General features: G+C 35.9%; 1 protein-coding gene across 3 annotated transcripts in view; it reads left to right on the forward strand.

Moving 5' to 3' along the window:
• Positions 1-19,059, forward strand: part of LOC115219266 — a 132,696-nt gene that overhangs the window by 72,187 nt on the left and 41,450 nt on the right. For all 3 annotated transcript variants that reach the window (XM_029789421.2, XM_036508998.1, XM_036508999.1), the window contains 5 exons: positions 882-977; positions 9,423-9,598; positions 12,139-12,514; positions 15,270-15,489; positions 17,675-17,764. In XM_029789421.2, the coding sequence (XP_029645281.1) occupies positions 882-977; positions 9,423-9,598; positions 12,139-12,514; positions 15,270-15,489; positions 17,675-17,764 (958 nt within the window). The remainder of the gene's footprint in view (positions 1-881; positions 978-9,422; positions 9,599-12,138; positions 12,515-15,269; positions 15,490-17,674; positions 17,765-19,059) is intronic.

Below are 19,059 nucleotides of genomic sequence, written 5' to 3' on the forward strand. Positions count from 1 at the left end.
CTGAGTTCAAATTCTGCCAAGGTCGACTTTGCCTTTCATCCTTTCAGGATTGATTAAATAAGTACCAGTTATGCACTGGGGTCGATATAATCGACTTAATCTGCTTGTCTGTCCTTGTTTGTCCTCTCTGTGTTTAGCCCCTTGTGGGTAGTAAAGAAATAGGTATTTTGTCTGCTGCTACATTCTGAGTTCAAATTCCACCAAGGTTGAACTTTGCCTTTAATCTTTTCGGGGTTGATAAAAAAAAATACCAGTTGAGTAATGGGGTCCATATAATCAACTTATCCCCTTGTGCAAAGCTACTGGTCTTGTACCAAAATGTGAAACCTATATTATTATAAAAATCTAAAAACTAAAACATTGGCATCTACAGATGGTGCTTCTTCTATATAGCTTTAGCCATGATGACTCCAACAAAACTAAAGTAAATAACTGATAGTGATGGTGGTGGAAGCGGACGTGGTAGTAGTATCATGGAAATATTGGTTATCCCTTTGACATTTTAAGAGCACATAGCATATATAAAACAAAGCAAAAAAAAAAGACACTCAAAATTTACTCTCAATAATTTTATAACTGAACATTTAAATAAAAAAAATATAGGAAAACCAGCTTCTACTTTGATTTCAAACATTGTTATCAATCAGTTCAGTTCTATCTGTGATGTTGTCTGTAATGTTCTGGATTTTGGCTTCTAAGATTTATTCTTGTTTACCAAATCTGTGAATTTTCAGACCCAGTGGATTTTATTATATTATGGAGAAGGTACATAAAAATCATACAACTGTTTCATAATAATTACTGTCTTGTGCAATATGCATTATATTTTTGACAATGAATTTTTGAAACCTAACATTAATTCTAACTACTGATCATTTCAGATAATGAATAGGGACCTTATGGATGAGCAGTACAGCGTAAAAAGCCGAATTCGCAGAATCAACAAAAACATCAATAATATTAGAGTGCTACACACTGTAAGTGGTTTCTTATTGTTTTGTTTTAAATTTTATTATATTAATATTAAATAAAAATGCATTTATGCATGGCAAGTTCATGATGATCAATTAGTACTCAATTATAAACACCATCTGGGAATCAGTTTGGAGGAATAAGGACTAGGAAATCTTTTCCTTTGAAATCTGAAATATTATGCTCACTTAAAAGTTGTTCCGTATTCATCTATTTTCCCTCTCATTCTCAATCATTCTTAAGAGAACACATACACAGTCCTTATGTAAGGAAGGAGCCGGTTTCTAACAAAGGTATACAACTTCATCAGTGGAATGTAGAAAACAAAAACAATGTTACCTTTTGAACTTGAGAAAAGTTTTATGTATTTTTACTGTTCTACCTACAGATTGTATTTGTAACATGTAAATTAGCTGGTTGATTTTTTTTTCTCAAAACCTTAGCTTTTCTACATTGTTACTGAGGCATTTACTCACAAAACCAAGTACATGAATTATTATTGGTATAAAAATGAATTTATAGTCTGGGTGTAGATGCTGAAGGCTTCAAAGAAATATTCACATCAGCAGGGCAGCAGACTTCTATCACAGTGTGTGTGATACACTTGTTTGTCCCATTCAAGGATATCCTATTTCTTTACTACCCACAAGGGGCTAAACACAGAAGGGACAAACAAGCACCGACAAATGGATTAAGTCGATTATATCGACCCCAGTGTGTAACTGGTACTTATTTAATCGACCCCGAAAGGATGAAAGGCAAAGTCGACCTTGGCAGAATTTGAGCTCAGAATGTAGCGGCAGATGAAATACCGCTAAGCATTTCGCCCAGCATCCAAACTGTTATGTTTGCACTTGGTAGAAGTTTTGATGGGAATATTTTACCACTATTCCTCATGTTGATGTTAATTTACATTTTGAATAACAAGGGTGTTCTCAATATTTATCCCAGGATAGTCTTTTTTCCAGATGGCATTGTATTTCGTTTTAGTGATAACACCATGTCACATTGGCGGGTAATACCTATTTCTTTACTACCCACAAGGGGCTAAACACAGAGGGGACAAACAAGGACAGACAAACGGATTAAGTCAATTACATCGACCCCAGTGCGTAACTGATACTTAATTTATCGACCCCAAAAGGATGAAAGGCAAAGTCGACCTCGGCGGAATTTGAACTCAGAACATAATGCCAGACAAAGTACAGCTATGCATTTCACCCGGCGTGCTAACGATTCTCCCAGCTCACCACCCTATTGGGGGGTAATACCTTGATGACATTTTTGAAGGGCTGCTGACCACATGTTTAATGTCTTCCACAAATATGTGAAATAATTGACATTTTCGGTTGCATCTTGCATTTCCAAAGACTTGACTGTCTAAAGAAATATTTTCTCTATATTTAAGAGCATTATAGGCTTACTGAATTTTAGATAAGTTTATATTTCTCTTAATAATTAATAGAACTTATCTGCTTAAGGGCTATGATTTACATTCCACTGATAACGATGTTTCTGATAGAGAAGTTAAAAAATGTGGAACATATTGGCATGTACATACATGTGTACACACACACACACACAAATACACACACACACACACATACACACACAAACAAACAAACAATTGCACACACATATGCTGAAACACATACACACACACACACACACACATGGAAGTCAACTTGTAACAGAGTAAGACTACTTTGTAAAGAGATGATTGCTGTCTCTTTGAGCTTCCTTGTTGTAATGGCATTTTTGACCTTCCATCCATGACCTCTCAGATGACTATTCAGTCCCACTGCAGATCTACAAGGTGTTTGAAGTATAGCTGACAAAAAGTTGTAACTTCCACTGGATTGACCAGATCACTTTGTGAGATATAATCTCTGTGAAACCACCGTATGTCTCTTTAGTCCTAAAATTGATTTGCAAGCCCTTTCACCCACTGCACTCACACACAGGGCCTCATTCTATCAGAGCTGACCAATCTATTTTCAGCTCAGCTGAAGTAGCATCTCTGGTGGCTAAACAGACCTATACATGAGTGACAGTCTCTGTCACATAGAGCATATCTGTATACGGTCTTAGGTCTGTAGAGTTACTGTGCTCTTTTTGTCAAGCTTGCTTGTCTGCAGCTTTGCTCATTAACCTCTTCCCCATGACTCAAGGTGTTCATTTAGGGTGCTCCTCCATACACACACACACACACACACACACACACACACACACACACACACACACACACACACACATATATGCATACTAGACTTCCACATAGAGTCCATCTGCCAAATTCTACTCTCAGAGTGTTGGTCAACTCCAGTCTCTAGTAAGGAACATTTACCTAAGTTACATTGAAGTAGGACTCTCTCTGATTGTTAACTTCTTAAGCACTTGTCAATGCTTGGTTTATTTTTGTTTTCAAGACATGTGATCCAATTTCAATTGATGTTATAGATTCTGATGGCTGGATGTTTTAATGTTTCTAGTGAATCTTTTTACGTGACACAGTATTTACTAGGTTCAGCTTATTTGTAGCTCATTAACCTACATTTGCAGGCGTTGATTCAGTTGTTTTTATGGTCGTTTAATATGATGAAAGTATATTATGAGAATCAGGTCATCAACACGTATAACCTATAAAGAACAACAAATGTGTGTGTGTGTGTGTGTTGTGTGTGTGTGTGTATTTATGTTTACATACACGCACACACATATGTATAACATTTGTGTGTGTGTGTGTGTGGTGAGAAGTTTGCTTCCCAATCACATAGTTCAATCCTACTCTATGGAATCTTGGGAAAGTGTCTTCTGTTATAGTCCTGGGCTGACAAAGCCCTGTTAGCGAATCTAGTAGATGGAAATTGAAAGAAGCTTCTTGTAATATGTAATAATAATGAAATTATTGTATACAGTGCTCAGGTGCACCACAACTTATCAAAAGTGCGTATAAAGCATATGCAGTAATGTACAAATGTCTGGAAAGTGAACAGTGTATGAGTCAGATACATGCTTGCTTGTGTATGGAGGGGAGAAAATCAGGTGTAGTGTTGGTGAATTTCAGGAAGCATGAAGGTTTTGAAGGATGCAGTGCTCCGACAACTAACAACTGATGTCAGCAGTTTGTTCCATGCTTCAGCAACTCTTAGCATGAAAAAATGTTCTGAAAGTCATGGGAGCTGTGCTGTGTGTGTGTGGTGTGTGTGTGTATTTATGTTTACATACACGCACACACATATGTATAACATTTGTGTGTGTGTGTGTGTGGTGAGAAGTTTGCTTCCCAATCACATAGTTCAATCCTACTCTATGGAATCTTGGGAAAGTGTCTTCTGTTATAGTCCTGGGCTGACAAAGCCCTGTTAGCGAATCTAGTAGATGGAAATTGAAAGAAGCTTCTTGTAATATGTAATAATAATGAAATTATTGTATACAGTGCTCAGGTGCACCACAACTTATCAAAAGTGCGTATAAAGCATATGCAGTAATGTACAAATGTCTGGAAAGTGAACAGTGTATGAGTCAGATACATGCTTGCTTGTGTATGGAGGGGAGAAAATCAGGTGTAGTGTTGGTGAATTTCAGGAAGCATGAAGGTTTTGAAGGATGCAGTGCTCCGACAACTAACAACTGATGTCAGCAGTTTGTTCCATGCTTCAGCAACTCTTAGCATGAAAAAATGTTCTGAAAGTCATGGGAGCTGTGCTGTGTGTGTGTGTGTGTTTTTTTTTTCTGTCTTCTTGCCTTGGTATCGTGTGATAGTCATAAACAAGTGTCACCATCGTGCAGGCAGTGTCCTCCATTTCCAATATTCTATGAAACTTGTCTGGTCATGAGGGAATATTACCTTATTTAGAAACAGGTGAGGGTTGGCAACGGGAAGAGCATCTAGCTGTAGAAAATTGACCTCAACAAATTCCATTATGGAAAAGTGAACATTAAATCAATGGTGATGATGATGATGATGATGATTATTGTAGTGTTGCCTGTTGATATCTCATGTCACCTTTGTTGTGTGTTGTTTTAACCAATCATAGACTATTAATCTGTGGAGACATGTTTTCTATGAAGGCATGTGAACAATCTACTTTGATCTTTCTCCATCCCTTGGTGCTCATTAACACTACGGAAATCCATCTCACCACTTACTCTTTTACTTGTTTCAGTTATTTGACTGTGGCCATGCTGGAGCACCTCCTTTAGTCGAGCAAATCGACCCCAGGACTTATTCTTTGTAAGCCTAATACTTATTCTATCGGTCTCTTTTGCTGAACCGTTAAGTTACGGGAACGTAAACACACAAACATCGGTTGTCAAGCGATATTGGGGGAACAAACACAAACACACAAACATATACACACACGTACACACATATATATATATGTACATATATACGATGGGCTTCTTTCAGTTTCTGTCTACCAAATCCACTCACAAGGCTTTGGTCGGCCCAAGGCTATAGTAGAAGACACATGCCCAAGGTGCCACACAGTGGGACTGAACCCAGAACCATGTGGTTGGTAAGCAAGCTACTTACCACACAGCCACTCCTTGCATTCATTCCTCAGGTGTTATTTTGTTTACATTATATTTTCTCTTCATAACAGTTTACCTCTACTTTGTCCTGGCCTCAACAGTACTTCTGTACTTATATTTAACTTGCTTATGTACTTATATTCTCAACAGTACTCATATTTAACGTTACAATATAAGTTATCCTATTTGTTCAAAAACATGAGAAGTATTTATGTCCATTTTCCATAACATTTCTACTACATAAATTATCTTAATTGTTGATATACATTTTAATAATAGTGTTCATTAACCGTTACAAAGCAGTATCTAAACTATCCGTAACTAAATTGTTTATTCAAACTATATTCTGTAACAAGATGGTGTGGAAATGCTGCTGAATTATTTTACTTACAAGATCTGTTCACATCTTTTTTTTTTCTGTCTGAAAAGAAAATTAAATGCAATGAACATGTTATATCTGTGAACTGACTTTTAAGTCTCATATTTGTCTATTTATCTGCCTGCTTCCCATCACCCACCCACCCACACATGCATGTGCATACACACAGAGACATATTCCTATAAAAAATAGAGGCCAACTATCAAAAATAGCCCAGACTTAGGCCAATGGCTAATATAACTTGACTACCATTACTGTTGCTACCACTATTACCATATATATATATATATATATATATATATATATATATATATGCACGTGCATGTGTTTGTGTGTGTGCATGTATACATGCATATATATGTATATATATATATATACGTACACATATATATATGTATGTATAAATGCATCATGTATATATATGTGTGTGTGTGTGTATATATATATATATATATATATATATATATATATATAATATATATATATATATATAAGTTAATTAGAAGATATATAAATCTCTTAAAGGGATGATTACATCCAAGATCACACTGGTTCTATCCCTTATATTTCTGGGAAACAAAATTCCCTAAATCAATAGGTGTATATTAAGCATATAATTCATATTCAATTAAGAGAAAAAAATGGGGAGTTAATGGTTAATAATTAGTTTATTAATAAATTGATAATAATTCCTACAACTGTTTCAATTTGTACTCAGACAATAAATTACAAATTTATGCGATAAATTTGCATTTACAAGTTGTGAGCAAAATATTGATCATTTGCCCTAGATACTTTATATCTGGCATGAAAAATTGGCATTTTTACTCATTAAGTTTAAGTCTATACTCCTTTATTCTTTCAAAGAACTTTTTAACATGTTCCTCATGTTGGCCTTGAAACTTACATTTTATGAGTATGTCATCCAAGTAAGCTATAACAAAATACACATTTGCAAGCATAGTCTCTATCACCTGTTGGAAAATACTAGGTGCCATCTTTATCCCAAAAGGAAGTCGGATTGAATTAATATAGACCTTTATGGGTGTTTATCGTCAATAATTTTGAACATTCCTCCTTGACTTGTAACCGTAAATACGCCTCTGACAAGTCCAACATTGAAAAAATTTTCCCCCATTGAGTTTTGCAAAAATTTCCTCCAAACTTGGTAATCAGTAATTGTATGTCATCAAACATTCATTCAATCCTGTTGAAAAGTCAACGCATATTCATTTTTTTTTTTCTCTGTACATAAATAGTTGGTGATGCCCATTTTGAATAATCAATTTTTTCTATAACTCTAAGCTTTTCTAGTCTATCCAATTCCTTGTTGACTTGATTCAATGCCATGAAAGGTACAGCTCGCTTTGGTTTAAATACCAGTACAGCATTTTCTTTCACTTGAAATTTTGCTTTTGTCTTGGTGCACCTACCTAATTCTTCAGAAAAACATCACGAAAAATCCTTTTTAATTTCTCTTTTAAATTCTCCAACACCTTATTTGAACTGGCTTAAGAACCTTTTATATGTTTCAGTCATTTGACTGTGGCCATGTTGGAGCACCACTTTTAGTCGAACAAATCAACATTTAGTCAAACACACCAACATCGGTTGTCAAGTGATGGTGAGGGTGACAAATACAGACACACAAACATATATACATATACACACATATACAATGGGCTTCTTTCAGTTCCCATCTGCCAATTCCACTCACGAGGCTTTGGTCAGCCCGAGTCTATAGTAGAAGACACTTGCCCAAATTGCCACGCAGTGGGACTGAACCTGAAACCATACCACACAGCCACTCCTGCACCTGAACTGTTTAAATTATTAGAAAAACTTTTTTATGGGGAGGTCAGTCCCATAAATTTAATAGTTCCATCCAGTCTGTGCCAGATAGGTTTGTCATATTTTTTTAATACAAAAACTTTGTCTTTCAAAGTTTCTCCATGAAATGTCACCTCACTTACCACTTCACCCAAAAATCACAATTGTTTCCCTGAAATACCTCACAATTTTCAAAGTTTTTTTCAACGTAGGTTTTCCTATTTTTCTCCATGTATTATCATTAATTATCATGATATCACTACCTGTGTCCAACTGTAGTCTCATATTCACATTATTTATTTTTATGGAGACAAATTTTCTTTTTTGTGCCTCACTTTGCATTTGTGTTGACAATGCTTTTTCCTCGAATTATTTCGTTGGACCTTTTTGTTTCACCCAACAATATGAATTCTTATGTCCGATTTTTCCACATCCAAAACATTTTAGATTTTTAAAAGGACAGTTTCTTTTAAAATGTATTTCTCTACACCCATAGCATGCTTTGGGTCTTGACTGTTGTTTTTGTTATCTGTTACAGGTCAACTCATATGTATATTTGAATAATCTTTTTCAATTTTTTTCTGCATCCTGTCATAAATCTATAATCCTTTGGCATTCCTCAGCCACTGCCCGTTGAGTTAGTTTCAAATCTTGTTCTAGTTTTGTCAATATCCAAGCCTGTATCTCTGCATCTTTGCTTGCAGTTAATCCTTGTACAAAGATTAGACATTTGAACATGTCCAGGGTTAATTCATTTAGTTTAGATTTTTCACATTCTCTGTTTACGATTCCAGCATACGTGATGAAATCTTCAGTTTCTTTTTTTTTTTTTTTTTTTTTTCAAATTCAAGCACTCACAGTAAATAGTGAACTTTTTTACTGAATATTTTAGATAACAAGTTAATTGTTTCCTCGAAACAAATTTCAAATGGCTTTCTCGGCAGGATGTAATTACAATACTTTTCATGTTCTGCGGGTGATAATTCCTTAAATGAAACCGTACGTTCCATCCAGTTTCTACATTCTTCTTTGAAGATTCCTTCATACCTTCTGCAGTATGCAGAAAACATAGTCCCTTCTGGATTATAAGTAAATTCTTCAATTGAATTAGCAACTCTGTCTTCCAAAAACGAACCTGAAATGTTTTTGGACTGCAACAATAATTCCAACAACTGTTGATTTTGCTGTTGTTGTAGTTGCTGTTTCTGTTGCTGTTGTTGTTGTTGTTGTTGTAGTTACTGTTGCAACTGTACCACAGAAGCTAATAGGTCTTCTATGCTAAGAATGTCCATAGTGAGGCATAGGAGCGGCTGTGTGGTAAGTAGCTTGCTTACCAACCACAGGGTTCCGGGTTCAGTCCCACTGCGTGACACCTTGGGCAAGTGTTTTCTACTATAGCCTCGGGCCGACCAAAGCCGTGTGAGTGGATTTGGTAGACGGAAACTGAAAGAAGCTCGTCGCATATATATGTGTGTGTGTTTGCGTGTCTGTCTTTGTCCCCCCCAACATCGCTTGACCGATGCTGGTGTGTCTACATCCTCGTAACTTAGCAGTTCAGCAAAAGAGACCGATAGAATAAGTACTAGGCTTACAAAGAATAAAATTTCTTGTCAGTTGTTTACTGGTGGTGGTGGTGGTGGTGGTGGTGGCAGAGGCAGTGATGATAAAAATGATGATTTTTTTAAAATTTTATTTTTTTCAGTCATGTCGATTAAAACTACATCATCTTCTTGAAATTGACTTTGCTGCTGTTATAAAGACGCATGTGGCAAAAAGGAAACCTTTTACAGAAGCAGAAAAAAGACAGGTGAGAAAATGGGCATCTGAAGTCAAGGAGCACATGTCAGATATAGATGATGTTATGGAAGTCATCCACTGGTAAGTTGTACCAATACCACTAGCATACCATCTCATCTATAGTAACATCATAACCATGCAGTTAAGTTTATGTTAACATATTAAATGCTGGGAGCAGTAAACAACTGATAAGAAATTTTAAAATTATTAAGGGATAAAAATAACAATATTATCTGTAATATTATTTTCAGTTTCCCAACAAATATGGAAGACCACTCTTGACATATTCCAATATTATTCTGACCTCACCAGTAAAGCATAGATTTTAACGTACTTGCTGAAGTACTAAGGAAATATATAATATTTCACATTAATTGGCATAAGTACATAAAAATGTTTAGAGCTTAATTTTAAAATACCATTCTCATGAAAAACACTACTCGAATTAATGTTGACATACTTAATGTAGAGAGTATTAAAGAGTTTACTAGAAATGATTAATATGCAATAAAGAAAAGGGAACAGTATGAATTGATAACTATAATTATTATTTTCATTTCTTGGGGAAATATGGGAGACAACACTGAACATATTTTTATATCATTCTGACCTCATCAGTAAAACATAACCTTCATTTTATTTGCTAAAGTAGTTATGAACAAACCACTAAATAAATGTATAAGATTGCACATGATTTGGAATTGGAATGTAGAATTGTTAGATCCCACACCTCAAGCCAACTTTTTCTCTTCCAATCATTTCGGCATGTGGTGACCAACTAATTGAGACATGTTTATTTCTCTCTAATTTTTCCTCTCCCCATCTATCCTCTCCATGGAAGAGCGTATGATTGAGACATTTTCCTGAATGTAAATTTAATCACCGTTTGTTTTTTTTCTTTACCTCGTCTTCATGTTTTTCTTCAGCAGTCTCTTCTGCTATGGTCTCAGACCAACTAAAGCCTTATGAGTAGATTTGATAGAAAGAAACAGAAAGAAGCCTGTTATATGTGTGGTGTGTGTGTGTGTTTGTCTTTGGGTTTGTGTTTGTCCCTCATCACCACTTGGAAACCAGTGTTGGCTTGTTTACATCCCTGTAATTTTGCTGTTCGCCAAAAGAAACTAACAGAATTAGTACCAGATTTACAAAGATAAGTACCAGGGTCGATTAGTTAAGCTAAAACTCGTCAACACAATACTCTAGCATAGCCACAGTACAATGACTAAAATGCATCGTTACTTACTCAAGGTGTCATACAGTGGCACTTTGATAAAGTAATGTTGCATTTCATGTAATCAGTTCAAACCAGCATCTCATAAATATATTTATTCATTCAAAATATAACCACAGCCATTAACAATAACATTTTCCCTCCTCTCAGAAGTTAAAGAGAATGATAACCACATTCCATGAATATCCCAATCTTGTATAAGAAAAAAGAGAAATAAGGAAAGTGTTATACGTATAAAGTTTGTTGTAGGTCATACATATATGGGAAGAAAAATGAAGATATCAGTACTAAAAAATTCTATCAAAAGAAAAAAAATCCGTCTTAGGATTTTTCTTTCTTTCTTTCTTTCTTTCTTTTCTTTTCTTTTACTTGTTTCAGTCATTTGACTGCAGCCATGCTGGAGCACCACCTTTAGTCGAGCAAATCGACCCCAGGACTTATTCTTTGTAACCCTAGTACTTATTCTATCGGTTGCTTTTGCCAAACCACTAAGTTATGGAGACATAAACACACCAGCATCGGTTGTCAAACGATGTTGGGGAGACAAACACAGACATACAAACACACACACACTCATACATATACATGTATACAACAGGCTTCTTTCAGTTTCTGTCTACCAAATCCACTGACTAGGCTTTGGTCAGCCCGAGGCTATAATAGAAAACACTTGCCCAAGGTGCCACACAGTGGGACTGAACCCAAAACCATGTGGTTTGTAAGCAAGCTACTTACCACACAGCCACTCCTGCACCTAATTTTCCTTACAAATTAATTATTAACATGTTAACCACCACATGTACTACCAATGGTTCATTGTAAACTTTACACAACCACCATATGCACCATCAGTGGTATATTTTTTATAATTTGAGAAAATATCTTATTTTGTATCTTTGACATGGTTATGATAAGATTTAAATGAGTGCTAAATATTAACCCTTTAACATTCAGATTACTCTGTCGAATATAATGCTTGTTTATTCACATTGTTTTGAATTAATCGTGCATTATCTCATAGCTTTGAGATTTCAATGCTGTGATTGTGTAATTTTTCTATGACATTGCAGAGTAAGCGTTAGAAGCTGGACATGGTCAGATTGAATGTAAAACAGGTAGATTGTTTTGGCCAGATATGTGCAGTTTAAATGCTGCTAAAGGGCTAGAGTTTAATTATGAAATATTGAAAAAATGCAAAAAACAATTACATTTCCTTGGAACTGAATAGTATGCAGTGTGACCGCATGAAATATGTGGTATCATCAGTAAGTTGTAGCAATAGCAATTAAGGTGTTAAATTTGTAACAAGAATTAGAAAAAAGGAAAAGTAAAGCACTACCTCTACTGATACATGACAAAATCTTATATCTCTGTGTCTAATATTTTACAGGGTACTTCAACCATCATTGAATATGGGAAAAACTACAATAGGGCGTTTGAATCCCGAAGAACAAAATGATGATAATACTGACCATTTGGAAAGACTGAGAAAAAAAGTCCATTATTGGAAATATCTAAAAAGATACAGAAGCAGTAAGCAGAGGACAGTTCAAAAAGATGGTATAACTGGTGATGATGGTAGTGGAAGCAATGGCCGTAGTGGTGATGGTCATGGTAGTAAAAGGAATCGATGGAGAAAAAAGAAGAGAAATTTTTTCAAGAAAATCAGATCTCGTCATCGGAGAGATGTCGCGAATGCTGACCAGAGCATGAGCATTTATGATACTTTTGACGAAATTGAGCTAAAACTCAGAGAGATTATCAAGGTTAGAAATTTTATATAGGCATGGTTTGTATGGTTGAGAAGTTCACTTTGCAATAATGTCCTGAGTTCCACACCATTGCATTAGGCCTTGGACAGGTGTCTTCTAACAGAGTCTCATCTTGACTAATGCTTTGTGAGTGGAATCTAGTAGACAGAAACTTTGCAGAAGCTCCTCCACCCATCCTTGTGTGTGCATGTTTGTGTATATATATATGTATGTTTATATTGAACAGTGAGAATGAGTGCTCAACACCGCATTGGTGGATAAAATTTTTTTATTTGTAGGTTAACGAAGTTACCATCATCATCATTATCATTGTCATTTAACATCCATTGTCCATGCTGGCATGGGTAGGACTGTTTGACTGGGCTGGCACACTGGAAGGCTGCACCAGAGTCCAGTCTGATTTGGCATGGTTTTCTACACTCCAACCACTCCAAGAGTGTCATGGTTACCAATAGTTTCATATTGTTGGTCAGAATGTTAACATTGATTTGGGCTGACATTTGCACCTGGCAATATTGATGATTCTTCAGATATGCTGGCTGGAAGGATATTTTTTTTTTCAAAGAAATGGACAACTAAGTTACAATTTATTTATTTGAAATATATATATATATATATATATATATATATATATATATGTATATATACACATGAGGTTTGATCAAAAAGTATTGTAACTGGTGTTATAAAAAGAAAACTACAACACATATCAATTTGATATTTAATCTCTTTTGAAGTAGACCCTTTCTGAAGCCAAACACTTTATCCAGAATCGTTTCCACTGATGGAAGCATTCCTGGAACTCCGTTTTTGGGATAACCAGCAGCTGCCTTGTTGTATTCTTCTGGATTTCCTTGATGTCTTGAAATCTTGTTCCTTTCAAGAGAGATTTCATTTTTGGAAAGCAGTAAGGGTCATAGCCATAGACCCACAATTCATCACCTGTTATGATTGTTTTCAGAAAAGCTTTTGTCAACCTTGACACAGTCAAGGAGATCCTTTGCTGTTGAAACCTAACCTTCTTTGTGAGACAACCACACTTTACACCCTTTACTTCCAAGCACTGCTATAAACAATGGAAGTGAGTGTGAACATTATAATGTAGTGTGCATGTGCAATAGAGCTCAAGGTCAATCTCTACCAAAGGGCTTCACTATACATATTTAGCTCCATTACCATAGGCCTGATACATTTTGATCAGACCTCACATATATAGTGTTTATAATTATTTCTAATCAAACATTTTCAGTGAGATAAAATGTGCTTAAAACAGAGATGTTTTTCATTGTCTTCTTGTAAATCTTGTTGTAACATCAGTCATTAATTTTTAAGTTTCTCCATGCTAACACAGGTTAAACAGATATTATTGGGGCTTTGTTTTAACAACAGGATGTCCTTCTTGTCTCTAACCCTTACCTGTTTTTTTTTTTGCTTTACTCAATACATGAGTACACTAATTGGTGCATACTCATTAACTCATTAGTCCAAAATATTATATATATATGTGTGTGTGTGTGTATGTGTGTTTGCTCCTTCTCGAGTTACGCCTGGCTCATAAAGGCCAGTTTCCCGGTTTCCTTGGTGTATAGGTTCCCCACCAGGACGGGACGACGGTCCGTCGCAGGTGAGCTGCAAGATGCAGGAGGAAAGAGTGAGAGAAAGTTGTGGCGAAAGAGTCAGCAGAAGTTCGCCATTACCTTCTGCTGGAGCCGCGTGGAGCTTAGGTGTTTTGATCATAAACACACACATCGCCCGGTCTGAGATTCGAACCTGCGATCCCTCGACCATGAGTCCGCTGCTCTAACCACTAGGCCATGTGCCTCCACACACACACATACACACACACCCTATGTATGTATGTATGTATGTATATATATATATATATATTTATATTTACACACTCTATGTAAATTCCATGCTTCCTGAAATTAATCAACACCATTCTATATATACCAGTTCCTATACACCATTTCCCTCTTTATAGCTCTTTTACATTCACTATTCTCTCTTTTAGTGCTGTGTTCTATGTATTACACAGGCACTTTTGGCACCTATCATTGCTGTCTTTCTTTACTTGACTTATTGCTGCTTTCTGTTCCCTCTACTTTTTTAATGAATAGCTGTAGTGCACCTGAGCATTGTATACAATAAATTCATTATTATTGTTACTATTATTTCATTAGTTAACTAAAGCCCTGCAGCAAATACCTCAAAAACATTTTCCAACATTCTAATGATTCTGCCAATCCTCAATAGTAATGCTGGTGACATTTTTATCATCATTGTCTGCTGGATTGTCTTCATAATCTTGATGACATCATCATTATAAATAAATCACAGCACAGTTAGCATTACCATTATTATCCTCATCCTTAAGGCAGCGAATTGGCAGAAATGTTAGTACACCGGACAAAATACTTAGGAGCATTGCATCCATCTGTAAATTCTGAGATCAAATTCTACTGAAGTCGACTTGGCCTTTCATCCTTTTGAGGTTGATAAAATAAGTACCAGTCTAGTGCTGGGGTCGATGTAATCAACTAGCCCCCCCTCCCCAGAATTTTAGGCCTTTTGCCTTTAGTAGAAAGGATTATTATTTTCATGTTCATAATCTGACTTATCCCAACCATCACTGCAACCACCACTACCATCACCATCATCATCATCATCATCATCATTGTGTTCATACCTCTTTGTAATTTATAATCATATTTGTTTACTTTCCCCTTAAAATCATTCTCTTCTATAGAAGCTTGATGAAGTATGGGCAAACATCTTGAGGTTTATCAATGCAAAGAAATACTGTCGAAATGGTGAAGACGCAATTGAAGGGTCTGGAGATGGTGAGACTATATGTGATTTGGATGGCAGCACCGATGACAGTGACGGCTTGATAACAAATAACAAAAATGTCGATGAAAATGGTTTTGAGTTTGTTGATGGCGATGAAATTATACCTCTTAACACGAGTAAGTAAAAATTTAGGAATTGTGTTAGGCAAACTTTGTGACTGAGATGGACGGACAGGTGGGTAGGCAATCTTTATCCTGACCTAATATGACTGTTGTGTTAGAACACTGAATACTGCCCTATTTACCTTGAGAGGACCTCTGGTATGGACACATCATCATCATCATCATCATCGTTTAACGTCCGCTTTCCATGCTAGCATGGGTTGGACGATTTGACTGAGGGCTGGTGAATCAGATGGCTGTACCAGGCTCCAATCTTGATCTGGCAGAGTTTCTGCAGCTGGATGCCCTTCCTAATGCCACATGGTGCATAAAAGCCTCATGTGTCCATATGATTTGTTTGTCATATGCTACTGGATGTCTGTCACTGAGGAGCCCAAAACAGGTTGAAATTTCAGCAGCTATGGCAGATGGTTCTCATCTGACAATGATATAAATATGAGTACTTTTGTGCACCACGTATCTATATGAGAGGTCCTTTCAAGATAGATAATGCAGTATTTGTCACGCTAACAAAGCATACATACATACTTGCATACATAGCCTAGTGGTTAGAGCAGTGGACTCGCGGTCGAAGGATCACGGGTTCGAATCTCAGACTGGGTGATGTGTGTGTTTATGAGCAAAATACCTAAGCTCTACACAGCTCCGGCAGTAATGGCTGATTCTTTCGCCACAACTTTCTCTCACTCTTTCCTCCTGCATCTTGCAGCTCACCTGCGACGGACCGACATCCCGTCCAGGTGGGGAACCTATGCGCCAAGGAAACCGAGAAACTGGTCCTTATGAGCCAGGCATGGCTCGAGAAGGAACAAACAATGCATGCATGCACACACACACACTAAATAAATAGCTGTTTGTGACGTCCTGTAGAAGCACGATAATATTAAATTATAATAGATTATATCTGCATTTGTCGATCTGTCTGGCCAGTCAGCTGGCTGTTCCCCTTCCCTCCTTCTGCAGAGCATGACATATAACTATTTATTTACGATTCCATATGTTCTGTTACTAACACAATACAACCACTATAGTCTCTTTGAAATAGACAATGTCTGTATTATCTTTATAGTACTTGTTGATGTATAAGTACGCTCCATAATTATTATTGCATTGTTTACTTTCAGAAGAAATGGTGCTTATAGTATTGTACCATTGAAACTCATATAAAGGATGAAATAATTAAATTTATCACTGCTATTATTCTTTTGTGATCTAAAAGATTAAAAGAGTAATTTCTATACATATGTATATACAAATGGACATTCATACATTTATATATCCATTTATCTGTTTGTTCGTCTGTCTGTCTATCTATCTGTCTATCTATCTATCTGTCTATCTATCTATCTGTCTATCTATCTATCTATCTATCTATCTATCTATCTATCTGTCTGTCTGTCTGTCTGTCTGTCTGTCTGTCTGTCTGTCTGTCTGTCTGTATGTCTGTATGTCTGTCTGTCTATCTATTTATCTATCTATTTATCTATCTATCTATCTATCTATCTATTTATCTATCTATCTATCTATCTATCTATCTATCTATCTATCTATCTATCTACCTATCTGTCTGTCTGTCTGTCTGTCTATCTATCTCTTTATTTCTTTGTCTGTCTATCTGTTTGTCTATCCATCTGTTTATTTATCTGTCTATCTATATCTGTATATCTACATGTTGTATGTATGTGTTTGTGCGTGCATGTGTGTGTGTGTGTGTGTCTGTGTGTGTGTGTGTGTGTGTGTGTGTGTGTGTGTGTGTGGTTGTGTGTGTGTGCGTGCACATGTTTGTGTGTTTGTGTAAGTATTGTTGTTCTCTGTTTGTGTTTATTTATATATTTGTTCTGATTGAGTGGTCAACAAACACAAATCAGTCATTAGTTTCAATTGCTTTATTATTATAAAGCCATGACTTTCCAATCAGCTCAGAGTTATCTCATTTAGGAAGGCATAATGAGCTGAAAATGCTTCTAGGGTCAAAGAAATAGTATCAATGCACTGAAAATGGTGTATTTGCATCTTTATCATAAGTGAGAATTTTTTTCCATGATAAACTACAATGAAATTACCTTTAGATGTTAAATCAGATCACAAAAATATTTGAACTAACCTGAAGTTTGTAGCATATTCTTGTATACTATTTCTATATACCATTGTGTTTGTAAGATATATTTGTACTTCACAGAGAGACTGCTGGAAGCTTACATGGATGAGACCTCTATCAAGAGTAAAAAGGTGCAGAAACGTTGCTATAATGTCCAGCAAGACATTCAAGGTATATAAAATTTTGTTTCTTTTAATCATGGTGAAGATGTGACAACTTTTTAGTGTTGGTGTACAGGAAAAACATCTAGTACACTCTGAAAAGTGGTTGGTAATAGGAAGGGCATGCAGCCAAAGAAGCCAGGCTAAAATGAAATGTGAGCAAAAGAAAAGTTCACAAATTCATTTGAGTATGCAGTACACCTTGGATACCTGCTGGTTCCTACAAGGACAACCTAGCCAATCTATGCCAGCATGGAAAGTGGATATAAAACATTGTGTGTACACACATATGCACACACATGTCGGTATAGTGGATTAGGTAAACTGTCTCAGAGAAAGAGAAAACCCAATTTGAAAAAAAAAGCTATTTTATTGTGGGAATTATAAAGTTTACTGGCTCACAAGGACATATAAAGACGTATGTATACATATACACACCCGTGCACACATGCACGCTCACAGACGCACACACACACATGCACACATATACACACACATTATACTCAGTGTAATGTACACTTGCTGTCATGAAGCTGACAAATATTTATAAAATACCTCCCTTGAAATGTCTTTCATCACAACAATCAAGCGTCGAAGCAGTTTTGTGCCAACTTCAGCAATACTCACATGATTTATCAAAATACTTAGGAACATAAGCTCAATATTGTTTAAAATCAAAACTAAATATTTTTTAAAGCATATAAAACAGGTTTTGAACATAAAATGTTTTTTTTATGCTTATAAACATAAAATATGCTTTTATATACATATATGAGATAGTATCAAAAAGTTCCTGGACTAGTTAATTCTCTTTTTAATAAACTCAGGAATTTCTTTCAAAATTCTTCTAAGTGAACTTAGGATTTACTTATAGGACTAGGAATACAATTGCAGATCTGTCTATGTGTTCAAACATACATACATTATATATATATAATATATATATATGACACTCAGCTGTAGAAATGAGTTGCGACGTCACAGGTGCCAAGCTGTATTGGCCCCTTTGCCTTTCCCTTGGATAACACTGGTGGCGTGGAGAGGGGAGGCTGGTATGCATGGGCGACTGCTGGTCTTCCATAAACAACCTTGCCCAGACTTGTGACTAGGAGGGTAACTTTCTAGGTGCAATCCCATGGTCATTCATGACCGAAGGGGGTCTTTACCTCTTTTATATATATATATATATATATATATATATATATGTATGTATATATATATATATATATAGTGTAGACAGAGTTAGCAGTTATAATAACCAACTAAGGGATAAAATATCCTTGACAATCAATGCTAGTGTGTTTA

This window comes from Octopus sinensis, linkage group LG14 (assembly GCF_006345805.1).
Source record: "Octopus sinensis linkage group LG14, ASM634580v1, whole genome shotgun sequence".
NCBI lineage: Eukaryota > Metazoa > Mollusca > Cephalopoda > Octopoda > Octopodidae > Octopus > Octopus sinensis.